This window comes from Microtus pennsylvanicus, chromosome 12 (genome assembly GCF_037038515.1).
Source record: "Microtus pennsylvanicus isolate mMicPen1 chromosome 12, mMicPen1.hap1, whole genome shotgun sequence".
NCBI lineage: Eukaryota > Metazoa > Chordata > Mammalia > Rodentia > Cricetidae > Microtus > Microtus pennsylvanicus.
Window position 1 is genome coordinate 63,874,137 of NC_134590.1, and position 26,119 is coordinate 63,900,255.

The 26,119-nt window shown below is 44.7% G+C and overlaps 1 protein-coding gene across 1 annotated transcript in view; it reads right to left on the minus strand.

The window, feature by feature from the left end:
- Nucleotides 1–25,191, minus strand: part of LOC142832604 (sodium/glucose cotransporter 1-like) — a 60,133-nt gene extending 34,942 nt beyond the window's left edge. The window contains exons 1-5 of the mRNA XM_075943163.1: nt 24,813–25,191; nt 13,631–13,702; nt 8,574–8,678; nt 6,952–7,011; nt 5,776–5,880 (exon numbers count right to left, since the gene is read on the minus strand). Of these exons, the coding sequence (XP_075799278.1) occupies nt 5,776–5,880; nt 6,952–7,011; nt 8,574–8,678; nt 13,631–13,702; nt 24,813–24,947 (477 nt within the window). The 5' untranslated portion in view covers nt 24,948–25,191. The remainder of the gene's footprint in view (nt 1–5,775; nt 5,881–6,951; nt 7,012–8,573; nt 8,679–13,630; nt 13,703–24,812) is intronic.
- Nucleotides 25,192–26,119: the final 928 nt, after the last annotated feature.

The following is a 26,119-nucleotide window of genomic DNA, read 5'->3' on the forward strand; positions in this document are numbered from 1 at the left end:
ACACACACACACACACACACGTATATGCATGTCACAACAATTAATGAAAGAAAAGGCCATGGATGTGAGAGGGAGCAAGTGTGTGTACATGGGGAGTGGCTAAAGGGAGGGGAGGAAGGGGAAATAATGCGATGATGAAGTAATCTCAAGGATAAAAAAAAGGTCTTAACAAAAATGTGCTTACAATTAAAAATAAATCTAAAACAATATATTGAAAGCTAAATGATCACTTTTCTGGACTATTTTCTACACAAACAAAAGTCATTTTGAAGAAAAAATTAGGAAAATATTAGAAAAATTTGTGTATGTGATTTTAAAACAAATAGCACAGAAAGTTATACATTAGAAAGAAACACCCTGGTCTTGGGAGGCCATGCACACACAGCGAGCTAATAGCTCCGTCACCAGATGCCCTGTGGTCCTGCAATCCCCTCCTGGAGTGGGGAACAGGGGACCTTGTAGACATCCCCTCCTGGAGTGGGGAACGGGGGGCCCTGCAGACATCTCCCTCCTGGAGTGGGGAACAGAGGGCCCTGCAGACATCCCCCTCCTGGAGTGGGGAATGGGGGGGCCCTGCAGATATCCCCTCCTGGAGTGGAGAACGGGGCACACATAGTCCAGGCCATATGTAGTACTGAGATCAAGGGTAGATACTACTAGGTTCTGATTTGTTTCTTTTTTAAATAATTGCTTAGATAAATAAAGTCTGAGTGGTAGATATTTTTAAAAAGTATGTGTCATATTATTCTTTGTACTTTTGAAGTGTGAAATGTTTAAGGTGGGGTTTTTCCACTTATAAACTTGGGGGATGAGTTTAGAGAATACACTGCCAGCCTTGGTATAAACGTCTCCTGTATTCCCACTGTGTCTCATAGGTCATCCCAGATCGCGCCTTTGCTAAGATTCTGTTAGCACTAAAAGAGAGGGAGAAACAGACCAAAACAGGAGGGAGGAACAAAACAGAGGAAGAGAAGAAGAAAGGAAAGGAGGGAAGAAAGAAACTTTCTCAGTGCTGCTAAGCACTACCAAGATGAAGTAACAATTTTAAAGTATGTCCTTCAAAGTCAAGAACAAATATTCCTTTTCTATAGGGGTAGGAAGCCAGGCATGGTAGCATTGGCTCAGAATCCCGACTGTTAGGGACACTGAGGCAGGAGGGTCATCACCTCAGGACCTACAGAGACCAAGGCTAGTCTGGGCAACTTAGGTGAGAATTTGTCTCAAAAAATTTAATTTAAAATAAGAACACTTTAAAAAGCTCAGTGGTATTGTGATGGCCTAGCATATACAAGGCCCTTGGTTCATTCCCCAGTAATACACACACATACCCACAAAAATGGTATTGGAAACCATTCTCCTTTATCTTCTCTGGCAAAGGCTGAGACAAGAGCACAGCCCAGTACAACATAAACGCATTGGCTTATGCTCTGTGGGATTTCCAATAAAACCTTGGTTATAGCAGTGGATGAAAGTTTGGGTTCAACCCAAGCATGATTCTTATTACTCTGAGAGCTGCGCTGAACTCTGTCCATGGGACTCTTGGGAAGCAATAAAACATGGTTCCCACTGGGAAACCTCTGAGAGTAACAGCCTTGAGCAGGTTACCTGGCCTCAGCTCAGAGGTTTAAATCCCTGGGATTTTTATTTTATTTTCTTTATTTTATTTTATTTTATTTTATTGAGACAGGATCTCTCTACATAGCCCTGGCTATCCTGAAACACACAAAATTGACTGGGATGGCCTTGAACTCACAGAGATCCTCCTGTCTCTGCTCTGAGTGCTAGTATTAAAGGCGTGTACTACCATACCTGCCCAACCCTGGGATTGTGTGTGTGTGTGTGTTTCTTGACCTTTCTGATCCTAACCAAGATATCTCTGAGCACCCAGTAAGTCCTCCCTGGCACTAAGGTTTCAGATGGAGAAGCCTCATGACTCAAATTTCTCTCTTGCTGTTTGTCAAAGTGAACAGTCCAGGTCATAAGCATCAAACATTAAGCAAGCACAAAAGCTTTTATCTCTACCCAAAGACCTAAAATGTGCAGCCAGGGTTACTGTTAAAAGTTTATTGCAGTCACGATCTGTGATAACAGATCCAGGAAATAGAAACATCCAGCTGTCGATGATTCATAAAGTCTGAAGCTTTATCTCAACTCATTGGACGTATTTGATTGAGATACACTACGTCAGCAAATCTCATAGAACAAAATGCCTCTCACAGATTGATGCGGCAGGTGTTCAAGTGAACCATTAAAACCACGGAGTGACAAAGAGACATGATCACAAGATGGCAGCCACAACTGAGTCTCCTTGCCGCTGCTAACCTGTACCTGCAATTCTCTGTCTTCCTTTTCTACCAGAGATACACCTACTAAATCTCTACATCCCTCCAAACCCCTTCTAGTGGGTCCTTAACTATTCCCTGTCTGGATATGAGTCTCACACACCCTCTGTGCATGCACACACACACATACACACAAACCCTTCATTTCTCCAGAGGTTTGAATTTTGACCTGATCTCCGCAGAGGATTGTAAGATTCATACAACAAAGAGAACATAGGTTAAAATATTTGGTGTTGGGAAACCTACTATTTATTCCAGTTCTGCTCCCGTTGAGCCTCGCAGAGCCCTTTCCCTCTCCGCAGTTTGTCCATCTGTGAATGTCTATCTACTTAGGACACAGGGTGAGACACTCTACCCTTTCCGTCATTCTCTGGCTTCATCTCATCTGAATACAGGACAGAATTGTGAGACTGCAAGCTATGAACCTAGAGCTGGACAGCTATGTGTCTGTATCCCAGCTGTGTGTGCACATCTGTGTGCGCTGGACAGCTATGTGTCTGTATCCCAGCTGTGTGTGCACATCTGTGTGCGCTGGACAGCTGTGTGTCTGTATCCCAGCTGTGTGTGCACATCTGTGTGCGCTGGACAGCTGTGGGTCTGTATCCCAGCTGTGTGTGCACATCTGTGTGCTCTGGACAGCTGTGTGTCTGTATCCCAGCTGTGTGCACACTTGTGAGACTGCATGGGTCCTTGCCAGTGTGCCTGTATCCACACATGGAAGTCAGAGGGAAATGTCCCAAGTTGGTTCTCATCTTCCAGCTTCTAAAGACAGGATCTCTCTTGTTTCTCTATCAGCTATTCCAGGCTAGCAGGCTCACAAGCTTGCAGACAGTTCTCCTGTCCACTTTACTGTGCTTTGGCTGGGATTACAGATGCATTCCTCTGCATCTGGCTTTTTTTTTGTGGGTTCTGGGGGTGGAACCCAAGCCAGTAGGCTTTGTGGCTTTTACTAATTTACTAATTGAGTCATCTCTCCTGCCCTAGTGGTGTGACTTTTAAGAAAATTACCTGATATCTCTTGAACTCAAGTTTCCTCTCTCATGGTTTGGAGAGTAAAATACACATCTCCAGCCCTGAAGTATACTGGTGAGAACCAGAGATGGGGAAAGCCCCCAGTGGGAACTAGAGCAGGACTAAGACATCGTCATGTACATTTTCAAGACAACTTTGGGATTGCTGTTTAGTCACCGGGTGAAACAAATATTATATTGGCCAGGGCCTCCAGCCAGGAACCTCAGAATCACAAACAGAAGCAGCCTGCAGCTGTGTCCCGTTCAGTTGCCACGTATAGGAAACAGTGACCACTAGGGAACCTGCTCCTCCTTCATGCTGGGCTGCAAGGGCTGGCGCTTGGCTACCTGGGGGCTCTCAAGTCCAAGGAGGTTTAATCAGTAACCTGAAGAGTAGGTGAGGTGATAAGGAGAAGAAAACAAAACAAAACAAAATGCCTGGCGCTGGTTTATTTCTATGACCGCCCTATTCCAGTTTAAGGGCAGAGAACACTTTCCATGGCAACCGCAGCCAACAGACCTCACCAGCTTCAACTGTGACTCACGAATCTGCCCTTCAGAACCGACAGCTGTGTTCCCTTTCCTGTGCACTCCAACTCTCACGGCTACGCCAAGACACAGGTCCCTCTGAGCGTCCTGTCCCTTCTAAGGTGTCCCCAACCCCACTGTCTACATCCCCTCTGCTCTGTTCAGGTGGTGCCTCCTTCCTTAGGGCTCAGTAAATACAATGCTTGCTGTGTGTACACAAGAGCCTTAGTTCAGATCCCTAGGCCCCAGGTAATAGGTAGGATTGCAAGGGTTTACAAGCCCAGCACAGGGGTTGGAGACAGCAGATCCCAGCAGTCAGCCAGTCTAGCTGAATGGTGAGCTCCACAGTCAGTGAGAGACCTTGTCTCAAAAAAATGAGGTGGAGAACAATAGGAAAAGACATCTAACAATTATTTCTGACCTTCATATTTGCATGCATGGAAATAAATCTCCATTCTCTTCAACTTTACAGCAAATTCTATGAAATATCACCAAAAAACATGAGCAATAAATACAAAATCGGTAATTCCACCAAATGTAAAACCTTTGTGCATCAAAGGATACTGTTCAGAAAGTGAAAAGATAAATGCTTGCAAGTGATGCCCCTGATAAGATTCTAGAATCCAGAGTATTATAATGAATTTTTCTTCTTGAATGAGGAGACAAACAATCCAATTTTTAAGTCTTTGTATGTAGGCCAGATCAGAGGATAATATAAGAGGGAAAAATAAATGTGGTATGCTAAAAACTTTAAAATATTTTCTTTGAAGAGCAATCAGTTCAATGTGTCCTAACCCTGTGAAAACATTTTTATATGATTGATAAATTTTGGGCATGCCAAACATTAAGTTATCTGAATTTTTAAATTACATAATTTTAAAAGTTTTCATTAAATGTTGTAAAGGCATAAAGGTTATTGGTTCCAAAAGTTAAAGGTGTGTGCTGAAGAACTGAAAGCAAATGCTATGAACTCTAGGATTTGACTTATAAGACTGCTGGAAAAATGAGAAGGAAATAATGAACCAGGAGCAGCAACGGATTGCATTGCTAAAGTCAAGCAGTCTGCAGTAGTTTATCATGCACGACAGCGATGCTGTAAAGCTTGTGTGCAGAGAACGTTTGCTGGGATCCAGATTGCTGCAGCTCCCAACCCTCCTCAGAGCTTCTTGAGGAGCTGGAATTGACACAGAGACCCACAGCAGGAGCACGTGCAGAGAGTGGGAGACTCTGGAGCGCTCGGCCCTGAATGAGATGTCTGTATCCAGCACTCTGCTCAAGGTTCAGGATCTATGCAGAAGAGGATGAGATCCTGAGCATCTATCTTCTGCACTTGCTTATTTCATTTAACACGGCCTCCATGTTCACCCAAATTGTCAAACGCTGAGATTTCTTTCTAAGACTGAACAGTGTTGTGTGTGTGTGTGTGTGTGTGTGTGTGTGTGTGTGTGTGTGTGTGTGTGTGGTAGATTTCCACCTATACTTGCTGATGAACATTTTGGTCGACTCTATACCTTGAGTACTGTAAATTAGACTTCAATAAACCTGGGAGTTTGTTATTTCTTTTACACGCTGCTTCTATTTCCTTTGGATATATTCCCTGGGGTGGGATGACAGCTCACGTGACATCTCAACCTTCCTCTAATCTCTTCAGAGAAGCTTTCGCTGAACTTTCATGAACCTGATACATTTTCATCTTACAACACAGTGGAGGACAAGGAATCCCATTGAGCTCCATGGCTCCTTGATGCAGAAAACAGGACTTTCCCCTAAGCAGCAAGAAGGCTAACACGCAAAGTCCACAGAAATGTATGGTTGCTTCTTGGGATAGTGGAAGATGAGCCAATGGCCAACCTCCCTCCCCCATCCACCCCACAGGCCCCTGGCTATGCACTCACTGAGATCTTGGTTAAAATGTACAGCAACAAGGACAGAACGGAAAGGTAGATCTGGATCCGCTTGCCTCCAAACCGCTTCCGCAGGTACTCTGGCATGGTCACCACCTGGGTGGGATGAAATGGAGCCCAAGTGAACAGATAGTCCAGGGCAAGCAGATAAATGGGGTCTATCCTGGTGTCAGAGCATCAAGAGTGGTCAGGGATTCAAACCCCTTGTTAGCCAAAACAGCCAGATGCCATTGGCTTATTTCAGCTCCACATACCCTGTCCAGTAGACGTAGAGAGGCCCTAGCATTAAGCTGCAATGTATCAAAAGCATCAAATAAACACATGTTCTATAATACACACATGACTGGATGTAACCCAGGAGGCAGATGCTTGCCCTGGAGAAGGTGTATGCAAATGCACGTATGTGTCTGTGTGTGTCTGTCTCCCTGCCTGTGTCTGTATGTATTTTTTCTATATAGTGCATCTACTATACAAGACAATGGTATTCTCTTGCCAATGCCCCAGAGAAGTTATCCGAATGTGAATGTCACCTTGTTCTACATAGGCAGTACAAAGGATTGTAGCTACAGGCCTCCTCAAATTTTCCCTTCTGCAAATCCAGCCACACTTTCTGTTTTGCTCCCTATGGTCTTAGCCTGTTGTCTTCTGGGACCAGTTTGTCACCAGCATTCTGTGAGCTTCCAGAAGGTACAGTCTGCAGCTTGCCCTGTGTCACCTCTAGCTCCCCATGCAGACACTCACATGGCTGAGGTGCTTATCTACGTCACTGAAGAGGTGATGATGAAGCTATGTCTGGTCAGCCACAGGCTCCAAAACAGGAGGTGATGTTGTACATAAATGAAGAGGGGGGCATAGTTCTTTTTCTCTCTCTGTTTCCCTTCTAGGGGAGGAAGTAACGAGCTCACAGCAATGTGTCATAAGAACACACTCAGAGGATGCTTCAGGGGCCTCTGAATAAAGTAGGGTCACCCAGGGGCCTTCCTAGATGGAAGAGCAATAAACCTGGACTGAACAGAGCAAGAGGGACTGTTTGATGCCCCTACACAGAATCAGGAGCTATTTTAAAACCTAGGACTGAAGGTAGACCTGGACAATTCTCTGTCATTTATGCCATAAAGTCCCCTGTGCTCTCTAAGGACAAAGTTGGATAATGGAGCGGTTACTTACCCCAGCCTTGATGTAGATGGGGACAAACACCCAGCCCAGCACAACCACAAAAACCAAGGCCTGTAACCAAAACAAGAGGTAAACTCAGATCAGGAGAAATGTCCACGTCTCTGCTTCTCTCAAGAGATGCTGAACTGCTATAGAAAATCCCCACCTCTCTATCCCTTCCTTCCTAAAGGGCTAGGATAGACTTTGCTACTGGCATGGCCTATGGCAAAAGCATGTGAGCAACATTGGGAGAGAACCCAGGATGCTGCCCATCAACACAGCCCGGACTCCCCACTGTCAACACAGCATGGACTCCCAGCTATAGTTCTGAGTTCTCTTTCTTCTCTTCCCTGGTTTATAAAGAATAAAATACCACTTAGAGAAGAAGGGAAAGAAAGAAGGGAAGGAAAAGGAAGGGATGAGGTAGGGAGGGAAAGAGGGAGGAATGGAATAGGAAGGGAAAAAGGAGATCCAGTAGCATTTCCCAATTTCTAACTTGGCTAGAGGAGGCCTTGTCTTTGAGGACAAAGGGAAAGGGGCTCCTGTGACTGTCATAGCTAGCGGGCCTCTCATGTGAATGCTCCTGGAGTCAAACCCTACTGCACCCAGGTGCTTCTGAGAATCCCATAAGATCTCAAGATCCTGAACACAGACTGAGCTGCCTGCTAAGACTCTGCTATAATTGCATACGGGAAGTTTGGTCCTTATTGTAGAAAGGTAGTGGCTCTTTATGAGGTGGCAGAGCACACTGGGACTTCCTTGTGCCCTTGAGAGCACTGTTCAGAAGTGACAGGTGTAATTCTAAAGGGACTCCTCAGCTATTCCCGGGGCGGGGGCGGGGGGAATTTTACAAAGCCAGTCTTGATTCTATCCTATCTTCCTGAATGAGTGATGTCCCTCAATCATTTGCCACTGACATTCCACAGTCCAGAGGGAGCCTCACAAGAACCTGTACCATGCTGTTTAAAGTTCAGCCTTTAACGCTATTGACTAAAGAAGTATGTTTTCTTTATAAAGTTAAGCTGTCTCCAACATTTCATTATAGCAACGAAAATGGAACTGAGGACTGTTAAGTTGGGAGCGTAGACCCCAGCACGTGGCATTCATCCCAGCCCCCAGGCCTTGGAGTTGCTTTGGTCTGGACTCCAAATTCCAGCATGCTAGGTCCCAACCCCTACCCCAGGAGGGTCAGGACCATTCCCACAGGGTAATTAAGTGGGCTCCCAGAGGAGAAACACGTGGGTTAGTTTGCGTGGGCTCCCTGCTGTCCTGTCTCCTGGCAGCACACTCGGCCACCCGAGAGCATCTTACTTAATAAAATGATAGGCATTTTGATTTGGTTTGATTTGACCTAATTGAACTTCTTTTGCACTGGCGGACCTGCCCTTTCCTTATTTTTTCTTTCTTTCTTTTTTTAAAAATTTATTTATTATGTATATAGCGTTTTGGGGGCACCAGATCTCATTATAGATGGGTGTGAGCCATCATGTGGTTGCTGGGAATTGAACTCAGGACCTCCAGAACAGCAGTCAGTTCTCTCAACCTATGAGCTATCTCTCTAGCCCTCCTTATTTTTTCTTAACAAGGACCAGCTCCTTTTATCTCTAGGACATGGAGGCTCAGGTGATACTCACGATCCATTCAGAACCACCCATGGCAATGCCTGAGGCTGCTCCTGTCCCTGCCAGCCCCACAAAGTGACCACTTCCAATGTTGCTGGCAAAGAGAGAGGCTCCGATCTGGAAACAAAAAGTGATAAATACAGTTAGGTAAGCAGGACACTCTGGCTGGGACAACGGAAGAAGAGACGTGTCCGCCAAACGAAGGCACTTGAGCAATCAGAGACCAGCTGGGGTAATTCTAAAGCGACTCATCATTGAAATCTGTGGGACCACATCCCACAGCAGGCATGGGGACTTGGAAAATAACAAAACACAAAGAGAGGCTCGAAAGAGCAGCAGGTCACATCGACATCCACATCTGTCTGTCATTTTTGAATCTGATTTAACTGTGAGGAGGCCCTGGGAAGTCCCCCAGCCCACCAGGGTGCCCCTGAGCCTCCTGGGACTGTCTGCTCAGAAGCAAGGCTGAGCCTTTCACCTCCACATCCTGTCAGACCAGGTGGCTGGGGCCTAACACAGTCCTCAGTAAGTGCAGATGCTCTTGAAGGCAATCATATAGAGACCCCTGACCCCACACTCCTTGTCAAGAAAGAGTGCAGAGCTGGTGCCTTCTGTGTGGTTTCCTGACATGAAATTTTGGGATTTCATGTGCTCAGAAGTAACACAAGATACTGTTAATGAGAACTAGTCTCTAAATCCACACCACATTGCTGTTTTTCTTCTACAAAGGTCCTGGAGGTGCCCCAGGAACAATCAAAAACCACCGCACTCTTCAGGAACACACATATACATCTGACAAACAATTAAGAAGATGTTCATTAAATCCCCAAGAGTAGGGGATAGGAGGATGAAACTGAAAAGGGGGCTGTGCATGGGAACTGAAGGAGAAAATAGCAACCTGGGCGTGGAGAGATGGCTCAGCAACCAAGAGGACACATTGCTCTTGCAGAGACCCCAAGTTCAGTTCCCAGCACCCACGCTCCAAGTGGGAATGAGTGCAGGCCTGAAAAGACCAGGGTGACTGGAGTGTGATGGACAGGACAGGGTGGCGTGACAGTCAATAGGGGCTGGCCAGTGCCAAGACAGGAGTAGATGTCATTCTTAGTGTGACAGGAAGCCTCTACAAGAATTTAAGACAGAGAAAGAAAGAAAGAAAGAAAGAAAGAAAGAAAGAAAGAAAGAAAGAGAGAAAGAAAGAGAAAGAAAGAGAAATAAAGACAGACAGACAGACAGAAAGAAAGAAAGAAAGAAAGAAAGAAAGAAAGAAAGAAAGAAAGAAAGAAAGAAAGAAAGAGAAAAAAGTGCTTTTATGAACTGTTCTAATTCGTGCATGGAGTGTAATATTGGGGAAGCCACCTCTGCAGCTTGGATGGCGCCTTGGCCTAGGTGATGCAAAGACAAGCTGGGGACTGGGAGGCTATGCTTTAAAAACCTAGGCAACAGTCTTTGTTGATGGATTTGATGAGGGAAGGCATAACCAAGGCTGACAAAGTGAATTCTACTCATTCAGAAGAGGAATCTTGTAAGTGACATTATACAGACTGAGCGGAGAACATACATACACATATATGTGCATAACAGCAATTAGTGAAAAAGAGATCATGAATTTGAAAAAGAGCTTGGGAGATGTTTGGAGGGAGAAAAGGAAAGAGGAAAATGATGTAATTATAATCTCAAGAAATAAAAGTACTAAGTTTTTAAAAGAATCTAAGGGACTATATTGTTTAAAAATATGTTCCTCTTTCTGACCAAAGGTTTGGTGAAGATAATAATCCAAAAATAACCAGAATTCAGGCTGGGCTGGGTGTTTGTTTGTTTGTTTGTCCCCATCTACATCAAGGCTGGGGTAAGTAACCGCTCCATTATCCAACTTTGTCCTTGGAGGGCACAGGGGACTTTATGGCATAAATGACAGAGAATTGTCCAGGTCTACCTTCAGTCCTAGGTTTTAAAATAGCTCCTGATTCTGTGTAGGGGCATCAAACAGTCCCTCTTGCTCTGTTCAGTCCAGGTTTATTGCTCTTCCATCTAGGAAGGCCCCTGGGTGACCCTACTTTATTCAGAGGCCCCTGAATTTGTTCAGGCCCCTGCCTCTGGAGACAGGATTATCTCAAAGTTTATCAGGTTAATGAAGTCATTCAGGTGGGGCCTTGTGATAAGATTGGTGTCTTTATAAAAGAAAGAGACGGTACCAGAGAACTTTGCTTTCCCCTCCAATGCCCCCCCACACGCACACACAAGCACACACACAAGCACACACGCACACACACAATGAGGCCATATGAAGACTCAGAAGACAGCAGCTATCTGCAAGGCATGAAAAGAGATCTCACCAGCTCTGGCAGCACCAAATCTTTCAAATCCCTCTCATCACCAGCTCCTGGGCAGGGGTCCCCGTCCCTCTACTGCCCATCACTGTCAGAAGAACTGCCCCTCAATTATTTGGACCATTTGCCAAGGACAGCTTACCTCGCACTGCAATTTATTTCCCTGATAAAGACCAATTCAGTTTTCTATAGCACAATGATTCTATCAGTAAAATTTTGACTTCAGTCCCTCCAGGGTTTGACACAGTGAAATGGTGTCAAATGAACCTTTCCATAAGGGAGAATAACTTGCACCCAAAGGAAAACATCCAGCTGCATCACTTCTCCCTGTTCTCAATGTTAGGGCTGGAAAGTAATGGGATTACACCTATCAAGACAGGCGTTGTTCAATGACTATGCCTTCAATGTGCAACTCAGCCCTAGAAATGGGCTCCTGGAACCAGAGCTGCTCACAGAGTCTTCTGCTCCTCATCAGCTCCACCGAGGACTTTTGAGACTGCAACGTCTCAGTTACCACTCAGACTTACTGAATTAGAGAACTAAGTCCCTCCGGGTGATTCTTACCCACAATGGAGTGCGAGGAGCCTGCCTTGTCCATATTCAAAGCCATCATTTCTCAGCCTTGTTTTGAGATCATTTGGGGAGCAGAACGGAGTCTCTAGCCACACAGAGGGCTAAGATCAAGTGTTCAAAAAGGCTGGTGTGAAAGAAATGCCTCTCTCTAAACGCCCACTGTGGCCCTCAATCTGGGGCAGAGAGAATGGCTTTCAGAGGCAGCAAACATGCCTCCGCCATATTGGACTGCGTAGAGTAAGCAGGCAGGACCATGGAGTTGGTCCTAGCCATTCCTGTTTAGCATTTCAAAGAAAAAAAAAGTGTTCCTGGTCAAAATATAATTACAGATACACATTCAATGAAGACAAATCCAGATGGAAAAGACCTCTGAATGGGTCGTTGTGTTGGATAAATGTACATAGGCTTGAGAGAGAGAGGAAAATCAGTATAGACAGTTACAATATAAAAGAGTACAGACAGTCATAGATTAAATGAGTAAAGATAAACTGAATGCTGGGGAAAAGTAGGTGGAGTCAGTGAGACACCATGTAGCTGCCAGAGGAGAAAGACATGAGTTGCTAGCAGGAACCTTGCAGGTAAACCACAAGCCTCGTGGTAAAATATAAAATAATAGAAATCTGTTAATTCAAGATGCAAGAGCTAGCTAGAAATACATTTAAGCTATTGGCCAAACAGTATTGCAAATAATACAGTTTCTGAGTGATTATTTTGGGTCTGGGCAGCTGGAAATGAATGAGCAGCCTCTGCCAATAGGCTAGGTTGTCTCAGAGACTCATAGACTATTGCTCTTGGTTGCCCCCACAGGTAGAAGGTAAGTTTCTATTGCTAAGACACCACGTACTTCAGACACAGTGCCCAAAAGCCCCTGGCTGAAGCTGACTAAATGCCCCCCTCTGAGGACTAGCTTTTATGGCACCGGAAGAATTCATTCATGAAAGCTTCCAAAGGAGGGGAACAGACAGTCCTACCCAGCTATGACACCTATGAAACCTATGAACTGTAACAATGACCCATATGATATGATACCCCTAAGGGTGTAGTAGCGGCAAAACACCTTACTGCTAACCAAGAGCTGCCTACCTGGACTTGAGAACTGCTCAACAGGGGGGAAAGTATGTCTAGTGCTTTCGGAAGCCTCGCCACCTCTCCAGGGCTGGTGACGTCATGGACACTGCAGGAAGACCTGCAGCTTTACTAAAGCAGCACAGTGCCTCAGCACAGTTCTCGATAGCTGTCCTCACACCCACAGGTGAGTACAGTCTTCACCATCATCAAGAAAAGTCCTCTTAGCCAGGAGGTTGTAGTGGCACACGCCTTTTATCCCAGCACTGGGGAGGCAGAGGTAGAGGGACCTTTGAGAGTTCAAGGCCAGCCTGGTCTACAATGAGTTCCAGGACAGCCAGGGACCTTGTTTCGAGAAAAAAAAGAAAGAAAGAAAAAGAAATAAGAAAATTCCTCTTTACTATAAATGGTGACCATTACTGAAAAACACAACCAGTCAAAATACAGAGTTGTGGAGCCCAACTCTAAGGGACACATCTACAAAACAACTCCTGTACCTCAGGCTTAGAGAATATTGCAGAAGAGGGAATGGAAAGTTATAAGCTGTAGGATTAGGAAATTTGCCTTGTAATTGTTCTCCTAGGAATGTCAGAAGCTACACCCATGAAATCTCACCAGCATGACTGCCTAGAATGAGCTGAACAAGGACAACACTAATAGACACGCCAAAGTGGCTGTGAAAACCACCGGGTCTCCGCCCTGCACAAGTAACTATCAACAACTAGGGGTGTTGAGAGCAGAAGTTTTCCCCAGGTAGAGCATACCAACCGGTTACCCAGTACCAAATACTCAGCCCTGAAAACAGGCATGCAGGTAACATTATACAGACCAAGCAGGCTATTGTTGGGAATACGTGTGTGGGGAGTGTGTGTGTGTGTGTGTGTGTGTGTGTGTGTTGTGTGCATATACAAGTATACGTATGCATATACATATAAATACATACAAAAACTTGTAACAACAATTAATGAAGAGAGGCCATAAATTTAAAAGAGAGCAAAGAGGGAGTGTTTAGAGGTAAGAAAGGGAGGGGGAATGATGTAATTATATTATAATCTCAAAAAGTAAATAATAAAAAAAGAAAAGTTTTTTTTCAGAGAAACTTACCGGCCACCACACCATACTTCGACCCGCCAGGAAGAAGCCTCCAACTGTCCCGCGGTTAGTGGAGAACATTGCCTGAGGGAGAGAGGGTCAAACCTTTAACAGAAAGTAGAAGAGCGACTGTGCCAACAGAAGGACACACCCCTTCCCACGGGCATGTCCTTGTGTGCACTCCACTTTCTGAAGCACTTTTCACGCCTTATCTGCGGCCCCCTTCCCACCAAAGCCTCGGTGCATTCACACGAAGGAACTCGTAGGTGCTCGCTTACATTTGATGGACAGGGAAACTGAAGCCTTGGAACTAGCTTACTTAGCTTAGAACATACTTTCTTCTCAGCAGCTCAGGGAACTTTCTCCAAAATGGACCACATGCTTGAACACAAAGGAAGACACAAAAGATACAAGAAAACAGAAATAGCTCCCTGCATCCCATCTGAACAGCACAGATTAAAGGTGGCTATCAACAACAAGAGAAACAACAAAAAATTTTCAAGCTCATGGAAACTGAAGAACTCACTAGTGAATGAAAAATGTGTGAAGACAGAAATTAAGAAAGAAATGAAAGACTTTCTAGAATTGAACGAAAATGAAAACACAGCATGGCCAAACTTATGAGAAACAATGAAGACAGGTCCAAGAGGCAAGCTCATAGCACTAAGTAACTACATCAAAAAAATTGGAGAAATCGCATATGAATAACTTAACAGCACACCTGAAAACCCTAGAACAAACAGAAGAAATCACACCCAAAAGAATTAGAAGGCAAAAATAATCACTCAGGTTTGAAATCAATAAAACAGGAAAAATATAAAGAATCCAAAAAAATCAAGAGTTGATTCTTTGAGAAAATCAACATAATTGACAAACTCAAAGCCAAACTAACTAAGTGGTGGAGAGAGAAAATCCAAATTCACAAAATTAGAGGCAAAAAGAGCAACATAACAATAGACATCAAGGAAATCCAGAGATTATGAGGACATACTTTAAAAACATGTGCTCTACAAAATCAGAAAATCTAAATGAAATGGAAATTTTTTCATATACACCATCTACCAAGGATAAATAAAGACCAGATAAACAAATTTAAACATAATTATAGCCCCTAGTGAAATGGAGGCAGCCATTAAAAGTCTCCTTCCCCCAAAAAAAGCCCAGGGACAGATGGTGTTAGTGCAGAAGTTTACCAGACTTTCAAAGAAGAGTTGATGTCAGTACTCCTCAAATAATAATTCCACAAGACAGAAACAGAAGGAATATTGACCAAATCATTTTATGAGGTCACAGTTTCCCTGATTCCCAAACCACATAAAGACCAAACAAATAAAGAGAATTAAAAACTAATTCCCTCATGAACATAGGTGCAAAAATTCTCAATAAAATACTTGTAAACTAAATCCAAGAATACATAAAAAAGATTATCCACCATGATCAAATAGACTTTATCCCAGAGATGCAGGGATGCTTCAACATATGTAAATCTACAAATGTAACCCACAATATAAAGAGACTGAAAGACAAAAGCAACATGATTATTTCATTAGATATATAAAAGGATTTCAAAAAACCCAACACTTCTTCATGATAAAAGTTCTAAAGAGATTAAGAATACAAGGGACACACCTCTTCATAAATAAAGGCAGTTTACAGCAAGTTCATAGCCAGCATCAACTCAAATGGAGGGAAACTCAAAGCAATTTCACTAAAGTCAGGAACAAGATGAGGTTGTACACTCTCTCCTCAAATATTTAATAAAGTACTTGAAGTCTTAGCCAGAGAAACTAAAGAAGATTGAGGGAGTACAAATTGGAAAAGAAAAAATCAAAGTATCTTTAATTACAGATGATAAGATAGTATATATAAGTGACCCTAAAAATTCTACCAGGAAACTTCTATATTTGATAAACACTTTCAGCAAAGTAGCAGAATACAAAATTAACACGCAAAAGTCAGTAGCCCTTCTATATACAAATGACAAAAGGACTGAGAGAGAAATCAAGGAACTAACACATATCAAAATAGTCTCAAATAACATAAAATATCTTGCATGCCCAATCATACTACAAAAGTATTTGCTCAACTATGTTCGTAACAGCATTATTTGTAATAGCCAGAACCTGGAAACAGCCTGGATGCCCCTCAATGGAAGAATGGATAAAGAAAGTGTACACATTAGAGTACTACTCAGCAGTAAAAAAAACAATGACATCTTGAATTTTGCATGCAAATGGATGAAAATAGAAAACACTTTCCTAAGTGAGATAACCCAGACTCAAAAAGATGAATATGGTATGAACTCACTCATTAGTGGACTCTAGCCATAAACAAAGAACATTAAGCCTATAGTTCACAAGCCTAGAGAAGCCAAACAACAAGGTGAACCCAAAGAAAAACATATATAGATCCTCCTGGATATTGGAAGCAAACAAGATTGCTGGGCAAAAGTTGGGAGCACGGAGGTGGAAGTAGGGGTAAGGATGAGGTTGGGAGAAGGGGAGAGGGGGAGAGGGAAGGGAGAATGGAAAGAATGGAGAGAGCTTGGGGGAGTGGCAGGGTGGAGATGGAGGAAGGGCAGATATAGGAGCAGGGAAGAAGATATCCACATTAAGGGAGCCATTTGAGGGTTGGCAAGAGACTTGGCTCTAGAGGGGATCCCAGGTGTCCATAGGGTTGTCTCCAGCTAGGTCCTTGGGCAGCAGAGGAGAGGGTGCCTGAACTGGCCTTGTCCCACTATCACACTGATGATTATCTTGAATATCACCATAGAATCTTCGTCCATCGACGGATGGAGATAGAGACAGAGACCCTCATCAGAGCAAGGACTGAGCTCCCAAGGTCCAGTTGAAGGGCAGAAGGAGGGAGAAGACGAGCAAGGAAGTCAGGACCGCGAGGAGTTGGTCCACCCACTGAGTCAGTGTGTCTGTTCTAATGGGAGCTCACCAAATCCAGCTGGGCTGGGACTGAACAAGCATGTAATGAAACCAGACTCTCTGATTGTGGCTGACAATGAGGGCTGACTGAGAAGCCATTGATGAAGGCACTGGGACTTGTTTTTACTGCATGTACTGGCTTTTTAGGACCCTAGTCTATTTGGATGCACAGCTTCCTAGGCCTGGATGTAGGGGGGAGGGCCTTGGACTTCCCACAGGGCAGGGTTCCAGCCCTCTCTCAATCAGGGAGAAGAAGGGAGGAGGGAGAGTGGGGGAGTGGGAGGGGAATGGGAGGAGGGGAGGAAGTGTAAATTTTTGAATGGAAAAATTAAAAAAAATCTTAAAAAAAAGATCCAACAATATCACTCTTAGACATGTATACAAAGGATGTGTCATCTACCACAGAGACACTCGTGCAGCTTTGTTTATTGCTGCTCATGAATAATAACCAGAAATTGGAAACAACCCAGATGTCCACCAACAGATGAATGAATAAGAAAAGTTGGTACATTTACCCAGTGTAATGTTACTCAACCATTATTAAAAAAATGAAATCATGAAATTCTCAGGTAAATGGACAAACTAGAAGAAAATCATCCTGAGTGAAGTAACCCAGACCCAGAAAGACAAATATGTATTTGTTCATATGGGGATGGTAGCTGTTAAATTGTTGAACAAGCAGCTAGAGTTTGTTTAACTGCAGAAGTGAGGTTGAGAGGAAGGGACTAAGGGTAAGGGAGGTGTCTCCCTAGAAGGGGAATTGAAGAGATAATGATGGATGGAGGCTGGAAAGGGGAAGTGGACTGAGGGGATCAAACAGGAAGCTGGAGGGAAGAAGGGGCAATGGAGGGAATACAGGGAGAGACAGCTAAAGCTAAGGGCCATTTGAGGGATCATATGGAAACCTAATGCAATAGAAGCTTCCTGAATTATGTACATAGATGAAGGTTCTAAATGAAATCACCAAATAACAGAGTGACCCAACTGGATATTCCTCATTACCAAATGAAGTTTATGGTACCAGAGTGGGGTTATATTGAATTGAGTTCTTAGCCAAAGAGGTCCCATGGGAATCCCTAAATCCAGGCTGGGACTTGTCTGTGGGTGGTTAGGAGGATGATCTTTCATTTAGCTATGTAGTTCTGATATATAGGATATATACTGGAACAAGTTTCATAGCAGGATCTATTTGTTCCACAAGAACAAAGACACTGGAAACCATGCCTTGTTCTTTGGCTGATTGGGTGACTTACCCCACTCTGTGAGACCATTGAGAGAATTTAGTCACACAGTCAAAAACCTTGACTCCCACAGCTAAATCTCTGCTTCCTTCCCTGAGATACATTAGAAGCCAGCTCCCTACAGCTATCTTCCATTTGGCAGGGCATGCAGTCAGGAAAGGAGTCTTTCATAAGGGCCACATTTGGGACCTTCAGACATAAAGCGATGTGCAAGCTCATTTGAGATCGAGTGCCCTAATTCTCCCATAGCTGACTTGGGAAAGCGCTAGCCCAGCTGACCCTCAGCGCTAACCCTAAAGAAAGCCATCCACTTTCTGCACCTACCCATTTCCCCTTTGCATTTTCTGTCACTAACCCGTGATGGAGGTGGGTCTTGTATCTATCTGTTGCTTTCATTGGTTAATTAATAAAGAAACTGCCTTGGCCCTGATAGGACAGAAAATTAGATAGGCGGAGTAAACAAAACAGGATGCTGGGAGAAAGAAGCTGAGTCAGGCAGTCGCCATGATTCTCCCACTCCAGACAGACGCAGGTTAAGATCTTTCCTGGTAAGCCACACCTCTTGGGGCTACCCACATTATTAAAAATGGGTTAAAGCAAGATGTGAGAGCTATTCAGTAAGAGGCTAAAGCTATTGGGCCAAGCAGTGTTTAAAAGAATACAGTTTCCATGTAATTATTTCGGAGCATAAGCTAGCCATGCGGCGGCTGGGTGCCGGGGACACAGCCCCACCGCTTTTATCACTACAAACCCATAGTTAATCCTAGAAATGTGCTATTTTGTACAAACGCTCTTCACAATTCAGAGCCTATTAAATCAATCTTTCTGCCTCCTAGTGCTGCTCCGGTGGGTGTCTTCCTAACCACGCCTCCCTGAACTGAGTCTCCTGGGACAGCTCCCATCTGCATTATGACCCCAAGAGAAACACTAAGTTTGTAACCCTACGATTATCAGAGAACTGTCTTTGTTTTGTGTGTGTGTAAAAACTGGAAACTTTGCAGAACAAAAAGAGTGCAGGGAGAAAATAAAAACACATGATTCTAAGAGTGAATGTGTGAGTTCATTCAGTCACTTCTTAGACTAAGAATTAGATTCTAAGTCCTTTGCTGCGCTGAGGCATCTGTCCTGAGCCTCGGCAGGGAGTCAGAAGTGGACTCTGCTGGCCCTCGATACCTTCTAGACACAAGGCTGGCACACACAGGAACTCACAAGCCTGAGGCAGCGCACACGACCTGCACAGGTCTGCAGCAGATGGCCCTGGAGCTGAAAGGAGGAGTGGACACACGCCCCCACCCCTACCCCAGAAGCTGTCTACAGCTGATAGCCACCTGCAAATGAACAATTAGCTTCCTCCAAGGGGGTCTCACTGGGGAAACAAACCACTCTTAAGGGCAGAGCCATGCCCAGCAGTGGATGCCAACACAGAATGAGCTCAGGGGCAAGTTTGGACAGTCTTGGTCTCACAATGTTATGTCAGGCATTTTTCTACCCACAGGTCCTTTGCTTACGTATTGTGTCTTCCAGTTTTGTGTTTTTAGGGGATCCCTGTGTGCTTTTATGTCCATGTGCGTTTTGTGTGCTTTTTCTTTGGCCTTTTCTTGGTGGTTGTTCTGTCCTATTCTGATTTGTTTGTTTTGCTTTATGTTACTATATTTTATTAGCATCCATATTATATTAGCCTCTCCTTATCTCTTTCAGAACAGGACTTGGCTGCAGCATTGAATTTCCTGGTGCTCCTTTTCACTTAAACTGCACATGTTGTATTTCTTTTTGCCCTGCTTGCTCCTTTAAAATGTAGACCTGCATAAGAGTGATGGCCAACAAACATCGGAACATCAGAGTCGATATCGGGATGGCTTGAAATTTCCTCTCTGAACCAAATTACATTACCTTTTTTTTTTTCAATTTAGTCTCAGGCTGATTCTTGGGACAAGGGCAGAAAACAGTCACATTCTTTCCAAAAATCTCACACTAGTCTCCAGTCCCAAAGGATCTCCACCATCTGCACAGCCCTCAGCACTGTTGAATCATAACTTAGTTCAGGGAGATCTTGATCATCCATCTTTTCTATAAAATATCACACTGATATACTCTATTATCACATGATGCTCAATGGACCCATATTGATAAGGCATATGTACATCAGAGGATGTAGAATGTCCAACCAAAATTCAAGAGGCCTCTATCTCAATGAAATTTCCAAGAGTCCAGGGGTACGGGGCATGTAGAGATAACCCTTTTCTAAGGTGAAAGATTAAGTTATTGTACCTGGCCCCACCCATAACCGAGAAAGAAGCACGATGCTTAATAGGCCTATGTAGGTTCTGTTGACAGCACATTCCTCACTTGGGTGTGTTGCTCTGGTCCATCTACTCAAGCTTTGAAAATTGCGAGCTTTGAGTGGAGCCTGGAACAAGGAGATGGCTCAACAGGTGTGCTGTGCAGGCTGCTGTACCACTTGGACCGTATGGTCCAGCAGACCCAATGGTACTTGAGGGGTCAATGGCAGATAGGGATGCTGTTTGGTAAGCTCCCATGTGAGAATCACAGAAGAGCCCCTGGGATTTTGAAGAAAGGCATTATGATTATCTGCAGACAACTATTCTCCCTTTGAGAGACAGCTCTCGGCCTGCTCTCGGCCCTTAATGGAAACTGAATGCTTGACAGTTGTCCACCAAATCACTCATGAGCTGGGTGTTATCTGCCCCATCAAGCCATGAAGTAGATTGTGCTCGGCAACAGAGGCAGAGGCAGTGAATCTCTGTGAGTCTGTGGCCAGCCTGACCTACAGAGTGAGTTCTGAGACAGCCAGGGCTGTGTAGAGAACACACATGCACAAGAAAGAAAGAAGGAAAAAAGAAAGGAAGGAAGGAAGGAAGGAAGGAAGGAAGGAAAGAAAGAAAGAAAAAAGGAAGGAAGGAAGGAAGAAAGGAAGGAAGGAAAGAAAGAAGAAAGAAAGGAAGGAAGGAAGGAAAGGAAGGAAGGAAGGAAAGAAGAAAGGAAGGAAGGAAGGAAGGAAAGAAGAAAGGAAAGAAGAAAGGAAAGAAGGAAGGAAGGAAGGAAAGAAGAAAGGAAAGAAGGAAGGAAGGAAAGAAAGAAAGAAGAAAGGAAGGAAGGAAGGAAGGAAGGAAGGAAGGAAGGAAGGAAGGAAACTAGGGTGTTGGGTCCTCAGAGAGAAGATCCAGGTGTGGCTTACAGTTTCCTGATACATGAAATGGGACAGTCATGTCCAGAGCAGCCTACATAGGTCACAGTCAGATGAAATACAAGAAACTGAGGACAAGTGGCTTGAACTTGATACTGGGAGGATTTCTTCTCTTCCAGGACTGTCCAGAGATGGAAACTGGGTCCCAGGGGAGAGTTTCCGCTGGAATGTTCTAGGTAAAGCTGTTGGTAACTTGTGAAAACTATTTTCTCAAATGTCCAGTGGAGAGATGTGTGAGAACAAAATGAAGAGGACTGGACTCAGTAACTTTAGGTCATCTTCATGCGCACGTGAGGAAAGGGGGACATGAGAGCATCTGGACACTCTCACTCAGTGACGGAGCAGGGACAGAGAAGAGGGTTTCCAGGAAGGGCAGTGTCTTGAGGGAGGAGAAAGGAAGGCTAGCATTGGTTTTGTGTCATAGGCTCTGAGTTCTAGTTGTCTGGTGCCGATTTGTCTGAATGACTTCCGGCTACCCATTCCGACCCTCATTAATAAAAGGCAAAGGTTGGACTCCCTGGGGCCATGCCAACCCAAGAAGTCAACGATGCTAATAACTCAAAGGCCATTCCAACTCAGGCAGCAATGACCCTACTGATGCAAACAGCAAGGGTCTTAATGACAAGCAATCATCTGATTAGGCCAAAATAAAATGGTTTTGAGGGCTGAGGAGATGACTCAGAGGTCAAAAGCACTGATTTCTTCCAGAGGACAAAGGTTCAATTCCCAGCACTCACGTGGCAACTCACAATTATCTATAACTTCAGTTCAAGGTGACCTGACACCCTCTTATGAACTCATAAGACACTGTACATGTGTGGCACATAGACATGCATGCAGGCAGCACACCTGTACACATAAAATATAAATTAATAATAATAATAATAAATTTTTAAAAAGAAGAACTTGGGTTTGATATTGGGTACTTCATATTTTATGGGTTCTCTGCCGCATGTTATTTTTATTTTGCCTTATTCTATTACATTTGTAACTCACAATGACAGTGTAGCATTTATTCCTAGTTTATGAGCCATACAAAAGTGGGCTACGGGTCAAGATTTGGCCATTTATCATAGTTTTTAACAGTTCTGGTTTGGGTTGGTAGCATCTTCCAGTAAGAATAAGGTCAGCAATTCAACTTAGATGTATATAAAACCCCCTGAAGAAGCAACGAGAAATAGTGAAGAAAAGGGAAATAAATAGCAAACAGGAAATAGGACAAGGCCCAAAGATAATCAGTGAAGAACAATGTAGAAAGAATACAGAGCCCACACAGGCAATGTTGGCATGGATGGGGATGGAGATGAAGAACAGTAGCTGCGGGTGATTTTCTAAGCCGAGGCGCACAGTGGGCTAGAGTGCGTCTGTGCAGCCCAGAAACCATTCAGAGACCAGAATGCCCATCCCTAATTCAAGCCTTAACACCTCAGTAGGATAAAGAGGAGTGTTAACTGGAAGACATCCATCGTGTCAAATGAGCAAGGTCCAGAAGCACTGGCTAATAGGAGAAGATTAAACATAGACAAATACTAACAGCTCATTAAGTAGCATTTTAACAGGACAAGTGACCCTGGTTCACAGATATTTCAAAAGTGCAAACACCATAAAAATTGTAAACACTCGCAGGACTTGGAGGGGGCTAAAATGAGTCTGGCTCAGAGCAGCGAGATGATCAGGGCCTGGAAAGGGGGCGGTGTAACTAGCAAATGGCAGACTCGCATCTTGGCTCCGACATCTGCCAGTCTGAACTGGAAGGGAGAGGCAGAAAGCAAGCACCATGCTTGAGGGCCTGGTGTCAAGGCAAGGATCAAGACACCTGAAAAAAATTTCCTAGAATCATAAAGACCTCTCAGATTCACATCACAGTATTTGGGGAAGGGGATCCTAAGAACATGCCCATTTTATACTAGGATAAACTGAGGCTGGCAGGGGGAGTTCGTTCTTCATCATCTAGTTCATCTGTATGAGAACAAGTACTAAAGGTGAGTATTCTAGACACCTGCTTCTGGTAGAAAGACTGGTGTAGTGATGAAGAGTCAGCCGCATTGACCCAAGAGTGACACCCAGAAGTTCTTCTGTTACATGTGGTTTCTACAATTCCAAAACAAAAGAGCCCATGCTCCCTTCCATCCTCCCCTGATACAGCTATGTCTATAAAAAGGCTAATGCCGACCATCCTTTCGTAACTCAAGAGCCCAACAGGACACCTGCTGTCACAGCGGCCACCACAGCAAATTCAACCTTTAAAGCTGGGTGAAAACCTCGCACACTCTGTCTGGCGGTTAGGTATCCAGCATCATAAATGAACTTTCCAAGTTCCAGGCTTTGAAGAACAAGTTTCTCTGGTTTGGTGTGTCCCCTGCGTCCCAAGAGGAGACACATGTATTTCCGTCTCCCCAGGACCAGGCCACTCTGCTCACTGATTCCTTCCTCATGGCTAACCCCAGAGGTCCTCTAGAATCCCACCATACATCACTAACCCTTCCCCAGGAGGGGGCACTGCTCAGCCATAGGCTGCCTCACGCACCTGCTACGCAGAGGCTGCACTGTTCTGGCTCTAAATTGTTTCTTTCCCATTGGAAACTGGATTCTTTGGAGGTAGGACAGTACCCACCTGCCCTGCGCCCCTCCCTGCAGCTCCTAGCAGTCCCTTTTCCTGTCCCTTAAATTCTTCTTTAAAAAATTTTTAATTTATTTTTTAAAAAGAAAACAAACTTTTTTATTTTACATACCAATCCCAGTTCTCACTCCCCCATCCTCCCATTTCTCCACCTACTGCCCCCCCCATCCACTCCTCAGAGTGCTTTGGAGAAGGTCCAAGGCCCTCCCTATTATATCTAGGCTGAATAAGGCAACCATCCAAAGAGAATCGGTTCCCAAAACGTGGCCCTACAATCTGCCCCATTCATACAACTCTCACCCCCATTCAGAGGGTCTAGTTTGGTCCTCTGCTGGTTTCTTTTCTCTCCGGCTGGAGTTGATAAGCTCCCGTTAGCTTAGGTAAACTGTTTTGGTGGGTGAGAAGCTAAGTAACAATGTGAACCCTAAGAAAAACATACATAGATCCACATGGAAAGGGCAAAATAGACAAGATTGCCTGACAAAACTGGGAGCATGGGGGTGGGGAGAGAAGTGAGGGCAGAATGGGAAGAGGAGGGAGAAGTAGAGGGGGAGGAGAACTTGAGGGAATGGGATAGCTGAGATGGAGGAAGGACAGAGATGAGAGCAAGGAAAGAGATACTTTGATTGAGGGAGTCATTATGGAGTTAGCAAGAAATATGGCACTAGAGAAATTCCCAGGAATCTACAGGGATGATCCCAGCTAAATCCTTAAGCAATAGAGGAGAGGGTGCCCGAACTGACCTTGCCCTGCAATCATATTAATGACTATCTTAAATGTCACTATAGAACCTTCATCAACAGACTGATGAAACAGACTCAGAGACCGCAGCAGAGCACGGGGCTGAGCTCCCAAAGTCCAGTGGAGGAGTGGGAAGAGTGAGAATATGAGCAAAGAAAGAGGTCAAGACCTGTCCCTTACCTTCTATCCTAGACTCTATGGTCCTCTGAATCCCCCCACACAGCCAACTCAGGATATTCCTGAACCTTTCTTTGGGACCCTCCACTTTCTTACACACACGAACGCTCTGAACTCCTCCCCAGCATTCAGGGACATTCCCACTCCCTTCTCTAGACCTATAAGCCCATCTTGGTCTTTCGTGGTTCAGTGAAACCATGGCATCTCTGTGCACCCGCTCATACCACACAGTAGCCCTGGCCCCTTCAGTCTATGTCCCAGGACCCGCACATACCCAAAGCCCGACAGCCATGACCACCACGAAGTAGATGACAATGACTGAAATGTCAGCCGCATTGCGAATGCGCTCATAGGACGGTATGGGTGAATCTGTGGTGGTGACCGCGGGGCTCAAGGTGCTAATGTCCATGGCGGTGGCGAGGAGTCCCTCTGGCTCACTGGCTCCCCGGGTCTGCTCACTCCTTATAATGCCTTTGAGTTAATGATCAGCCCCGAGGGAGGGGACCCGTGGTAGTAATGCTGGGCCCCCGTCGCTGCTGCTCTTCACTGCACCTTCAAGAAGCCTCTCCCCTTGTGACCCATTGAAAGAGGAGCCAGCAAAGATGCAGGAGGGACTGCTGGCAGGTGACCATCCGCAGGTAAAGGCTGTTCTGTGAGCAGGGAGGGGCCTGCTGGGGGTGGTGCCGTCCTGGCACAAAAGTCCTTTGTACTCCCGCAGTGGGCACCCCGCGCAGTTGCCACACCTGGACTGGCACATCCTTCGTGGTGCAGAAAAGGAAGAGCTGCACAGAGGGCCCGGAACACCTGGAGCCAGCGGTGCACACTCTGTGACTCATCTGTGGCAGGTGCCTTTGAAAGAGACCCGGAGTTTCTGTGAGCATGACTTCTCCGTGTGAAAAATAAGTCCAGGACATTTCAGAGAACTCAGCCAAGTTTTGGTTTCCTGGAGAATATTCTCAGGAGGATGAGATCGCTGTGGTAAACTCAATATAAATCTTGGCCACCAGCAGCAAACTCACCCATTCCTGACTTCTCCACAGCCTGCCATCTTCAGGAGCGGTGTAACGGAATGAGAAGAAGGAAAAAAAAAAAAACTGACTTGGAGAAAAAAGACTTGGAGAAAAAAGGTCTCGCCAGAGGCATTTCCTTGTCCTAAGTTTCACCTAAATGATTCAACCCACCACAGATGGAAATACTTTTGTGCTGAATTTGTACAGGCTATTTTCCTTGCGATTCCCTAGACAATATTGTATAACAGCTTTACATAGCTTGCACATGGTAGTCAGTGCTACACGTAATCCAGAGATGATTTAAAGCACGAGAGGACATACATGGGTTGTGTTCATTATTATATAATTGTGCCTTTGTATGTAAAGGACTTGAATTTCAATATTGATGGGATCCTGGAACCAAGCCCCCTCAGACAACAAGGGACAATTTGCAATGTGCTTTGAAACCCTTTTAAAGTGTGAGAGATGTCTGGGTGTGGTGACACATCTCTGATCCCAGCACTCAGGAGACAGAGTCAAAGGGATTGTGATTGGTGACTAGGCTAAACATATGGTAAGACCCTGAATCAAA